Source organism: Oncorhynchus kisutch, linkage group LG22 (genome assembly GCF_002021735.2).
Source record: "Oncorhynchus kisutch isolate 150728-3 linkage group LG22, Okis_V2, whole genome shotgun sequence".
NCBI lineage: Eukaryota > Metazoa > Chordata > Actinopteri > Salmoniformes > Salmonidae > Oncorhynchus > Oncorhynchus kisutch.
In genome coordinates this window covers 1,454,890-1,468,056 of record NC_034195.2, presented here as the reverse complement: position 1 = coordinate 1,468,056, position 13,167 = coordinate 1,454,890, and the positions used below count along the sequence as shown (strand labels likewise).

Below are 13,167 nucleotides of genomic sequence, written 5' to 3'. Positions count from 1 at the left end.
TTTCAGAAGATATTCATGAAACCAAGCTATTCATTATGACCTGCATTGTAAACAGAATTATTACCAAATTATTCTCCAAATGCCCTACTCTTTTGATGTCTGCCGCACATGCACACACACCTTTGTTCTTTCTGTCAAAAAATGGCTGATATAGAGATGCCAGGACTGGCCATTCCTAAGAAAATCCCAGTCTACTCCAAGGTACAAGCTTCGTGAGGAAAACAAGCTTCATGACTAGGCTACTCCATTTTTCTCTTACCAGTCAGAACAGTCTAGTCTAAGGCAAGACCAGTCTAGCCTAATAGGTTTATTGGAAACCATAACAGCTCTGTTAAAGGATGAGTCAAACCGATAAAGACAAAGTTAATCCCTTCTGATATTTTACACATGCACAGACTAGACCGTCTCTGTGGTTATCTGTTATTACATTATTCACATTACACACGCACATTACACGCGCACACACGGTACACGAGTCACAAGCAACTACTAGTCTGTCACTACCAGCTCAATATGTTTCCCAGTCATCTATTTGACGCACCTTACTTATCGATCACATACTGACTCACTGTGTGCCCACGCACCTGCACATACACACACACACACACACACACACACACACACACACACACACACACACACACACACACACCTCATAAGCGGCACACACATTGCGGCAGTCCAGCAGACATCAAAGTCTTGTCTCCGCCAGAGTACCACTCCACTCCTGACCACCTTGTGGATTCACGGCTAGTGAGGAACCAGTTCAATCTACAGGGTAATACTTCCAACTGGTCTTTGGTATTATAATGCTTCAAAATCACTTAGCTTCAATATATCAATCATTTATCCCAATGTATGCTACTGAGATAGACGTAGAACATATCACCAAACTCGTCTGGTCCCCTACACACTTACCCGCATAGGACCAGTCGATGTCTTCTGAGAATTTGCGCTGGGCCCGGTATCCGTATCCTTGCACCAGTTCAGCTGCAACAGAAAGAAAACAGCTCTGTTTATGTCCAAATATGTCATTTGGTTCAATCAGGATTATTCTTCTCATGGCACCAGAATTATTATATTATTATACATTCACACAGCCTCTAAATCCGATTGAGTTGGTCTGTTTTTATTTGAGAACTGAAAGACATCCACGGCACTTTGATCAATTCATGATACCCTCATTCCAAAAGATCATGGCAACAAAAAATAACAATGCTTTATTACACGTGCAGTGCAACATTGAGGACCACTCATTTAGAGTTATATATGAGAAAATATCAGCAAGAGGGAGGTCTGAGATTGTTTTTATTGTACAATCTGTTATCTTTTCCGTCTGAAGAAATTCACTCAATTTTGAGAATAATGAGTAAGATTTACAGTGCCATCAGAAAGTATTCACACCCCTTGACTTATTCCATAAAATGTTGTGTTACAGGGTAGGATTAACATTGATTTAATTGTCATTTGTTGTCAAAGATCTACACAAAAAACTCTCATCTCAAAGTGGAAGAGAAATTCTAACATTTGTAAAAAATATAATGAAAAATTAAAACACTAATACATATTTCTTTTAATTCTTCAAGCTCTGTCAAATTGGTTGTTGATCATTACTAGACAGACAATTTTAAGTCTTGCCATAGATTTTCAAGCCGAATTAAGTAAAAACTGTAACTAGGCCACTCAGGAACATTCAATGTCATCTTGGTATATTTGGCCTTGTGTTTTAGGTTATTGTCCTGCTGAAAGGTGAATTTCTCTCCATGTCTGTTGGAAAGCAGACTGAACCAGATCTTCCTGTAGGATTTTTCCTGTGCTTAGCTCTATTCAGTTCTTTATCCTAACAAAACTCTCTAGTTCTTGCCGATGACAAGCATACCCATAACAAGATGCAGATATCACCAGGCATGAAAATATGAAGAGTGGTACTCAGTGATGTGTTGTGTTGGATTTGCCCCAAACATAACACTTTGCATTCAGGACATAAAGTTAATTTCTTAATTTTTTACCTTATTGCAAACAGCATGCATGTTTTGCAATATTTGTATTCGGGACAGGCTTCCTTCTTATCACTCTGTCATTTAGGTTAATATTGTGGACTATCCACAATATTAAACTCTGTAACTGTTTTAAAGTCACCGTTGGCCTCATGGTGAAATCCCTAAGCAGTTTCCTTCCTCTCCGGCAAATGAGTTAGAAAGGACGCCTGTATCTTTGTAGTAACTGGCTGTATTGATACACCATCAAAAGTGTAATTAATAACTTCACCATGCTCAAAGGGATATTCAATGTCTACTTTTTTTACCCATCTACCAATAGGTGCCCTTCTTTGCGAGGCATGGCAAAACCTCCTTGGTCTTTGGGGTTGAATCTGTGTTTGAAATGTACTGCTCGACCGAGGAACCTTACAGATAATTGTATGTGTGGGGTACAGAGATGAGATAGTCATTAAAAAATGATGTTACCTTTTCATGTGTGAGTTCCAAATATCAGTAACGGTTGGCCCCAATGTTTTTTATTTCATTTTACTTTCACTTTCGTTTCACTGTTACGGACAATTTATCTTTGAGGCTTTACTGAGCCGGACAAACTTCTCTCTTGGACAAACTTCTCTCTTCAACAAGAGCCCAAGCACTTCCCCAATGATTCCCCAGATCAAATATGAAGACATTGTGCATCTCTAGTCAGAACAGGCTCCAAACTCCACTATGGCCAAGACCAAAGAGCTGTCAAACGACACCAGAAACAAAATTGTAGACCTGCACCAGGCTGGGAAGACTGAATCTTCAATAGGTAAGCAGCTTGGTTTGAAGAAATCAACTGTGGGAGCAATTATTAGGAAATGGAAGACATACAAGACCACTGATAATCTCCCTCGATCTTGGGCTCCACGCAAGATCTCACCCCGTGGGGTCAAAATGATCACAAGAACCAGAATCCCAGAACAACACGGGGGGACCTAGTGAATGACCTGACCAAAGTAACAAAGCCTACCATCAGTAACACACTACGCCGCCAGGGACTCAAATCCTGCAGTGCCGGACGTGTCCCCCTGCTTAAGCCAGTACATGTCCAGGCCCGTCTGAAGTTTGCTAGAGCATTTCGATGATCCAGAAGAAGATTGGGAGAATGTCATATGGTCAGATGAAACCAAAATATAACTTTTGGTAAAAACTCAACTCATCGTGTTTGGAGGACAAAGAATGCTGAGTTGCATCCAAAGAACACAATACCTACTGTGAAGCATGGGGGTGGAAACATCATGCTTTGGGGCTGTTTTTCTGCCAAGGGACCAGGACGACTGATCCGTGTAAAGGAAAGAATGAATGGGGCCATGTATCGTGAGATTTTGAGTGAAAACCTCCTTCCATCAGCAAAGGCATTGAAGATGAAACGTGGCTGGGTCTTTCAGCATGACAATGATCCCAAACACACCGCCCGGGCAACGAAGGAGTGGCTTCGTAAGAAGCATTTCAAGGTCCTGGAGTGGCCTAGCCAGTCTCCAGATCTCAACCCCATAGAAAATCTTTGGAGGGAGTTGAAAGTCCATGTTGCCCAGCAAACATAAAGATAGATAGAGACATACCCCAAGCGACTTACAGCTGTAATCGCAGCAAAAGGTGGCGCTACAAAGTATTAACTTAAGGGGGCTGAATAATTTTGCACGCCCAATTTTTCAGTTTTTGATTTGTTAAAAAAGTTTGAAATATCCAATAAATGTCGTTCCACTTCATGATTGTGTCCCACTTGTTGTTGATTCTTCACAAAAAAATACAGTTTTATATCTTTAGGTTTGAAGCCTGAAATGTGGCAAAAGGTCGCAAAGTTCAAGGGGGCCGAATACTTTCGCAAGGCACTGTATATGTGGCGCCATGTTTGCACAATGCTTTCTGTTTGTCGATCGTCGTCCTCCTCGTCTGAGGAGGAGTAGGAAATATCGGACCAATGCGCAGCGTGGTACGTGTTCATGATGTTTATTTGCCTGAACACTGAAATACAAAATAACAACGTAAATAAACAAAACAAACGAAACAGTCCCGTGTGAAACAAACACTCACATGGAAAAATAATCACCCACAAAACACAGGTGGGAAAAGGCTACCTAAGTATGATTCTCAATCAGAGACAACGAACGACACCTGCCTCTGATTGAGAACCATACCAGGCCAAACACATAACCACAACATAGAAAAAGGAACATAGACTACCCACCCCAACTCACGCCCTGACCAAACTAAAACAAAGACAAAACAAAAGAACTAAGGTCAGAACGTGACACAGACCCCATTTCCCATTCCCATTTCCACATTTCTTCTGTTTGACCCCCATTTATTGATAAATCCCCCCATCAAAGTAATTTTCCCTGCATCTTATCCCCCCATGATACCTTCCCTGATATCTACCCCCCATGAACTTATACACTGTAACAAGTACGTCGAAGATTTGTAAAATGCTGAAAAGTGGCCAAACTAAGTTAATATTTTTCAGGCAATGAGTACAACCATCTTTGTCTTTGACTTTGTTGACGTGCATCTTATAGTGAATGGCATCCTGGGATTATAGAGTTTTCACTTGTCAAACATGAACCATCATAAAGAATTTAGCTGCTGTTAGCTTAGCTGACATACATCTCTTTTCTAAACAATAAAAGGTGAAGTTGAGGAATAAAGTTGTGAAGACCTTTATTTCCCAGCAGTACAAAACATTGTTTCCATGCTTTTCAAACAACAATGCTTTTTAGACACGTTTGTTGCATTATACGTTCTGTTGCTACTGTTCCAATCACATATTGGTGATGGAACGCTGCAGGTACCAGTCAACAATGATCACAATATGTGAGCGTACGCATCCAAGAGTTCAACACTATTATTGCACATAGAGTGAGTCCATGCTAATTCTTATGTGACTTTGTCAAGCAAATTCTTACTCCTGAACTGATTTAGGTTTGCCATAACAAAGGGGTTGAATACTTATTGACTCATGACATTTCAGCTTTTCATTTTCTATTAATTTATAAAAATGTATAAAAACATAATTACACTTTGGCATTATGGGGTATTGCGTGTAGGCCAGCGACACAACATCTCCATTTTAAATTCAGGCTGTAACCCAACAAAATGTGGAAAAAGACAAGGGCTGTGTATACATAACTGATGGCACTGTAGGTCTGCAGCACACAGACCATTAACATAATGCACTCTGGGGGTTGTCTGTGGAATATATCCATGCGTGTTTGTTTACTTGTCTCTAGAAAACAATCCGTGCACGCGCGCACGCAAACACACACACACACACACACCTCACCAGCAGACATAATTATCCTTGCATTTCACTGTACCAGTGCTGCAGAATGATTAGGAGGGGATAGTTTATTATTACTATGCCCTATGAGTCCTGTCTGGAAAATGAATTGGAGCCAGATCCCTCAGGGCTACACTGCCAGGCAATTACGGAAGAGTTACTGTCAGAACCAACATGCCTCATTATCATAGCTTGCACAAAGCACCTGCTCACTAAAGCATAGGGAAACAAACCGATTACACCAAACGTTCTGGAAATGTTGCTGAAGCCAAGTGATGTCCACGAATGAGAGACGAGGATGTGCTACATTTCTGCAACATTAATAACCGCCAAAGGTTTTCAAAAAGCGTTGGACATGAGGGACCCTCGCAGAGCGACTGATTGAAAGCAGGAGGAACTGATTAGAAGAGAGGGTACCAGTTTGACCTTTTCCAAACATGTTCAACCTTTAAACAACATTTGTCCGTAGTTGAGCATTTTGTCTACAAAGGATTGTCATCTGGGGGGGATGAAAGAAGCTTGTTATCCTTTATAAAAAAACTAATTCACTTACAAATGCATAGGCCCCAAAGTCCAACAGTACTGGAAACGTGCTGGAAGGGTCAATGTAAAAAAGAATATATCTACGTCAACACAGTACGGCTCGGGTTGGCACAATAGTGTGAAAAGGGTCTTAAACCATGTCCAAATCTTGACCTGACCTGACTCTGGTTGGAAGGAGATGAGGATGGGGACTCATGCTCTGCTGGGCTGTTTTCATGTTTGCCTGTGATATCATTTCTCTGTCTAAGCCTGGATTAAATGGCTTTGACCAAGCAAAAGTCCACTTTTCTCACAATTTTCCCAAAGCAGTATACCAGTAACTCTGCTGGGGAGTTCAAAGAATGAATGAATGCCGCTGCAGAGCTTTTGCTATGTGTACCAGTAACTCTGCTGGGGAGTTCAAAGAATGAATGAATGCCGCTGCAGAGCTTTTGCTATGTGTACCAGTAACTCTGCTGGGGAGTTCAAAGAATGAATGAATGCCGCTGCAGAGCTTTTGCTATGTGTTGTATACTGAGCTGGTTTAAATAGCCATTAAGGATATCATCCAAAAGGTGCAAAGGGATATAGTCCCGCAACTAAATAATATTTAGGAAACTAGAAGTGATAAATAGTTCTCTTTTTTCCCTTTTCGCATTCTCTTCACTATTATCTCTATCTTGTGGTCTTTCTCACATTGTTGGACTTCACTGGTCTGTGCCCGCCTAACACTGGGGTCAGCCAAGGGTCATGACCTCTCGTTAAAAGGTCTGGGGTTGGAAGTTCACTCACACACAACCCTTTGTCTTCTTTAGCCTTAAAGCAACACGTTTCTTTCCAACACAAGGACATCTCTACAAGGGATTCCTCTCCTCCTCTCCTCTCCCTCGCTAATCCGAGAGATATGATTGCCTACAAGAGTATTTGGCGTCCTATTCTTTCTGTTCAGTGCAGATGAGGGAAGGGTACAAGGAGAGGAAACCTTTAATGATTATTGAGATACAGCCTCACTGTCCCTATCTCCCTTGGCTGACCTTCTGATGTACCATACTGAGACCATACAGAAAGGAATGGAAGCCGGCAATGATATTTTCTACTCATATTTCTGTGATGCTAATTGGCTAATTCATGTAGGAGAGACAACTGTAGCTCTCTCTCAGCTCATTCCTCTCCCTCTTGTCTCTCTTGTCTCTCTCTCCATCCATCTCAATCTCTCTCAAAGCTACATACTTCTTCTCCCACTTGATCAGTATCTGCATCTATCTCTCTCAGCCTCAGTATTTTCTCCTCTGTCCCTCTCTCTTTATCTCTCTCTCTCTCATCTTATCCAGTTTGTCTAGAGACCTAACTTCTCTATTTCACCAGTACAGCAGTCACTCACATGCCAGTGTTCTGTCTATAGAGTGTAAACAATGGCTTTCACATTAGATACCTGTCCATTTCCAGCACCGGTTCATTCAATAGGCTTGATTATATTACACCGTGTGTGTGTGTGTGTGAGGTGAAGGGCACCATGCATATCCCTATTTAACATCAACAGAGGATACAACATGGGCTCGTCTTGCTTTGTCCTGTGATCCTCTTTAAGGATCAGTGGTGCACCTGTGACTGAAAGGGAGCAAAAAGCTTTCCTTACATTACAACCTGGGCTGCTTAACTCATTGTGGCCCAGTGTCTCCATTTGTGGCGTTTCCGAATTGAAAACTACAATTGTCTCGACAAACATTGAGCATCTTTCAAAAATGGATTGTGTGAAACTACCCAAGGATCTAAAAAGGCTTTTGAGACTGCACAGCTTGTACAGTGCTACCATCTCATGTAGTTATCACAAGAGGTCGTCCCAAGTAACTGAGAGCTACACTCCTAGACAGATACTTCTTGTCCCATTGTCTTGTCGAGTTGTCTCCTTGATTGCCTGCCCCTGTCTAATGCCCCCCCTCCCTCCCGGTTTGGTTTCACTCAATCAACAGAGGTTTTTATTTCACCAAGGGGGTTAGCCTCATAGCCTACATCCAGACACCAGGTTTCAATTTCCTGTTGTAACTTTGTCTGAATGGAGTTTGGACAACCAAAAACCAGTCTGAATGGCACGTCGCTCATACATGCACAGATCAAACAGCCCATAGATTCAGTTACAGTGAGACTACAAAGAGCACAGCTGCTAAAACAAGCGTGAGCACGGTAGAACTGAAATATTCATGCACATACAGTAAGCAGTACAGCAGGAAGGCCATTGGAAAACCTTCTATTTAAAATTGGGGAGCGATGTCTCTGTCCGTTCAAACGTTCGTCACATGCGATATCTCAGCACTGGGAGGATTTTCCAGAAACTTGGGTTAATGATGCGTCTAGCCATAGAGATCAGGCTTTTACAAAACTCCACTGATTGGCCTAAGGCGGGAACTATAGTAATGAACTGAAATGTGTTTGTCACAAGCAGTATCTCAATTGGCCCAAGGGGGGGGGGGGGTGCTGCTGCATCACTCATGGGGGACGACATGTTTACTGTTGCCTTGTTAATTGCTTGTTTTATTCAAGGGAATAATGTCGGTGAAGAACGAATGTCAATCCCTAAAAAACATTGACTGTCGAAAGCTGTGTTGAACTCCTGCTATAAAACTCTACTACCTCATTATCCTCATCAGAATGTAAGACGTCAGTTGGTAGTAAATCAAGTGGTGCTGGTGGGTTTGATGACTGTGTGAAACAATGGTGGGAAGAATGTGCGGTCTCACTTTACAGTGCTCATGAATGAATGAAGAAGGTTTAAAACACACACAGACAGTCAGGGTGACTGGTGGAGGAGGTTAAACTAATAGTAACGATGGGGCGGACAGATTCATTCTGCATTTCTCTGAACGATAATACTGTAGTCAGCTGAACAAAACAATAATCTCCTACTTTAAGAGTGATTTTCTAAAGAGTTTTTATCACACATTTTCCCATTACAATATCCTTTCAGTGATAATTGAATCTGAATCCTGCCTGACACTCAACATCGAGGACGGGAGATATGAAGTCCTGCAACTGAATAGTTCCCCCAAAATGCTTGACCAGTGAGGGGAGATACTTTATTGTAAGACTTCTCCTCAGTATGAGTAATCCTGAGCTTACTAGTTAGAGAGAAGGAGAGACACCGAGAGGGAGAGAGAGTAAAGAGAGAGAGAGAGAGAAAAGAGAGCAAGAGAGTAAAGAGGGAGAAAAAGAGAGCAAGAGAGTAAAGAGGGAGAAAAAGAGAGCGAGAGTAAAGAGAGAGGGAGAGCGAGAGAGAGAGTAAAGAGAGAGAGAGAGAGAGAGAGTAAAGAGGGAGAAAAAGAGAGCAAGAGAGTAAAGCGAGAGGGAGAGAGAGAGAGAGAGAGAGAGTAAGAGAGAGGGAGAGAGAGAGAGAGAGAGTAAAGAGTAAAGAGAGAGGGAGAGAGAGTAAAGAGAGGGAGAAAAAGAGAGCGAGAGAGTAAAGAGAGAGAGTAAAAGAGAGAGAGAGAGAGAGAGAGAGAGTAAAGCGAGAGGGAGAGAGAGAGAGAGAGAGAGAAATAGGGAGAAAAAGAGAGCAAGAGAGTAAAGAGAGAGGGAGAGAGAGAGAGAGAAAAGAGGGAGAAAAAGAGAGCAAGAGAGTAAAGAGAGGGAGAAAGAGAGAGAGAGAGTAAAGCGAGAGGGCGAGAGAGAGAGTATAGAGAGAGGGAGAGAGTAAAGAGAGGGAGAAAAAGAGAGAGAGTAAGCGAGGGAGAGAGAGAGAGAATAAAGAGAGAGTAAAGAGAGGGAGAAAAAGAGAGCGAGAGAGTAAAGAGAGAGAGTAAAAAGAGAGAGAGAGAGAGAGAGAGAGAGAGAGAGAGAGAGAAAGAAAGAAAAAGAGAGCGAGAGAGTAAAGAGAGAGGGGAGAGAGAGAAAGAGAGATCTGTGTGTTTCTCCAACAGAGGGTGGCCAGCCAGCCTTGTGTGTGTATGTAGCCTATAGAAGGCTGTGGGTCTGTGAAGCATCCTCATGCTGCTGCATGGTGAATAAAGGATTAACCAGACCTTGGGAGACCACTGGCCCACGGAGCAGGAGCACAGAATTCTACCTTAGCCAGAAGGTTGAGTAAGGCAGCCCATGGCAATGGGGACCTCTTGAAACCCAACAAATGTTTAGTTCCTCTCCAGAGGTCACTGAGAAAGTTACAGCAGAAGACCCCGTTTGATATAAAGAAGTGTCATGCTAAGTGTGGCTGTCTTCCATTGTAAACCAACAGACAGGCAAAGGAAGTAGTCAAAGTGGTCACGGGTAAACAGACAACCGGCTTCTATTACTACACCCCCTCACACACCCTGCATTCACACAGAACCTGTGCCAATCATTTCATTGGCAATAGCCATATCTCAGTTCCCAGGTTGCATCGAGACAGTAGGGTAGAGGTGCAAATCCTCCATGGAGTGATGCCACCAAACACACAAAGGCAGCCTGTCATTCATTCAATAAGGATTACCATACACATATAAACTGGCAAGTTCTACAATGCATCATTTTGCTTGGGTGGGAAAGCATGACTGATGGTCTTTGGGGATTCCTGTTTGATGGTGTGTGTATATATATATATATATATATATATATGCGGAATACATATTTTGGTTGAATGCATTCAGTTGTGCTACTGAATTGGTATATATATATATATATATATATATATATATATATATATATATATATATATATATGTGTGTGTGTGTTTCGTGTGGTGTGAGTCCAGCTGCTGATCTGAGATCTGCAACATGCCACACTTATTAGCCCAGGGCAGTCTGCTCTCTAAACTGATAATGTGGCAGCACAGCTGGAGCATTAGGGAAAGGGGATACCAGTTCAGTAGCACAACTGAATGCATTCAACCGGAATATGTATTCCGCATTTAACCCTCTGAATCAGTGAAGTGCGGAAGGGTGGGGGGCGGGGCTGCCTTAATCGATGTCCACGTCATTGGCTCACACACTTCAACAGCGGGGTGGCAATAACACTAAATGCATCATCAATTATCCTGAGGCCATCGTTTTGTTTTTTTAATTGTCAGGGCCCCTGACCAAAGCGCCTGGAATTTGCAACATGGACACTGGTTCAAACCAACAAAGGGAGTTGTAATAGAATACTTTAAACTTCCTTGTTGGATGTTGAATACTTCAAATGAACCATTTGCCGGCACATCAGGACTGAGTTGATGGTAAACATCTGTAACTCTAAAGATAATATTTGACTACGGGCCGGGTTTAATCAAACCTGCCGTAGCAATGTTTATCCAGTTTCATTATTTACATAACTAAACCTACTGCCCACACACTGATCTCAAAGATCCTGTGAGAGGAGTCGACGTTGTAGTTTATAGTGTCCAAGCACATCATGCAGCTTTAGTGACGACGCAGAGAAAAGGTTTCTGTCTAAATGTCTAAAATCAGGGTTCTCCAATCCTGGTCCTGAAGAGAAAGTCCAGGCTTTCCTTGCAGCCCCTCAGTAAAACACAAAGGCCCTGAACAGTTGATTATTTGATTACTGTGTTAGTAATGGGCTGGTGGAAAAGCACACACCCAGTATTTCCCCAGGACTAGAGGCTTTCATTGCAGCCCCTCAGTAAAAGCACACACCCAGTATTTCCCCAGGACTAGAGGCTTTCATTGCAGCCCCTCAGTAAAAGCACACACCCAGTATTTCCCCAGGACTAGAGGCTTTCATTGCAGCCCCTCAGTAAAAGCACACACCCAGTATTTCCCCAGGACTAGAGGCTTTCATTGCAGCCCCTCAGTAAAAGCACACACCCAGTATTTCCCCAGGATTAGAGGCTTTCATTGCAGCCCCTCAGTAAAAGCACACACCCAGTATTTCCCCAGGACTAGAGTTGGAGGATCCTGGTCTAATTGTGGATCGAACTGATTTGATCCTTGTATACACATGGCTGTACAGTGCTGGCTCTTGTCCAGACTGTGGAGGATTCTAGAATGATTCCACATTCTGTAGAGTAAAAGCTCATGTCACTGTGAGATGGGTCAATTGGCATTGTGGGACTGTGTGGGAACAGGCTGTATGACAGGCATCCTGCTGGTTCTGGCACACTCTCATTGTGCCTTTTTTAAGTGACTCTGGAGAGTGTCTGTCGATGCCCGGGTGGCATGACGACGTGCCACAGTGTGTGTCTGATGGGAGGAGTGTGAAATGAGTTGGAGTGTAAGTGTGTGGTCACACTTTTCGTTGCATTCTGATCTCTCCGGCCTGTATTCTCCAACACCAGGTCCCCTGTACCGGGGTGATAAGACTGAGTGGCCCAAAGTGTGTGTGTGTGTGTGTGTGCACCTGCATGTGTGTATGTGTGCTAAGTGCTTAGGGCTGGGAATTGCCAGGGACCTCACGGTACAATATTATCACGATAGTCAGGTGCCGATACGATACGTATTGCAATTCTCACGATTCTAGATGTACTGCGATTCGATGCTGTGATGTTATTGCGATTCAACGTTCCAAACATATTGCTGCAGAGGATCAAGAGAGAGCCATGAGAAACCCAGTTTGGATCAGTCATGGAAATAAAAGTGTGGCAAAAAAATACTCAGATAATACTGGAGTTTTGGAGCAGGTACAGCCAACTAGCACAAAAAATCACCTTGCGATATTGTCAAAACGATACGATATACTGTCAAAAATAATATCCCAAAATGTAACTTTATCAATCATTTCCCCATCACTATACATGCGTACAATTAGGAGTATGTGTGCATGTGATAAAGAACAGATGAGGCAAAGAAATATAGTATCTCTGTGTGTGCGTGCATTAGTGCGAGCGTCCGTGCACGCGTGCGCTCCTTCCTGTACATAATGACCCATCCAGAGAGTCTGTCTGATTGTGGACTCTGTCTAATGGCTCCAGCCGTTTAAGGTTTCCATCGTTATCCTCCCTGGACTCGGGCCAGACACACAGTGTTTATCCAGCGTTCCTAATGTGTCATCCTAACGTTCCCCTGCAGAACTGAACTGCAAGAGGATAAGCAAGGCCTGGTCCAGTAGCCAGCCATATTCTGAGCACCTGATCTAGCTCTTGAGGTCATCTGGCCAGAGCAAATCAGCATGCAGGATTCGTGGGGCCCAACTCCCTGGAAAACAAGTGGACCGCATTATGACCTACAGGCACAGTGACTTCCTCTGGTCTCCCACACATTGCCATGGCCACAGATTCAGCCTGTTTCCTCTCACTGCCTGTCTTGGTTAGGATGTACTGTATCATTTCACACAGAGGAGAAATCACGATCTTGCAATCTGCATCTCTGTCTCTCTTATCACCTCTGTCTCGATCACTCTCTGGGTGGTGTGAGAAAAAGGATTGTGTCATTCAGACAGTCT

At 43.0% G+C, this 13,167-nt stretch overlaps 1 protein-coding gene across 5 annotated transcripts in view; it reads right to left on the bottom strand.

Moving 5' to 3' along the window:
* Positions 1-13,167, bottom strand: part of LOC109867726 (protein tyrosine phosphatase receptor type Z1) — a 67,156-nt gene that overhangs the window by 39,093 nt on the left and 14,896 nt on the right. For all 5 annotated transcript variants that reach the window (XM_031801894.1, XM_031801895.1, XM_031801896.1 and 2 more), the window contains exon 2: positions 919-990. In XM_031801894.1, the coding sequence (XP_031657754.1) occupies positions 919-990 (72 nt within the window). The remainder of the gene's footprint in view (positions 1-918; positions 991-13,167) is intronic.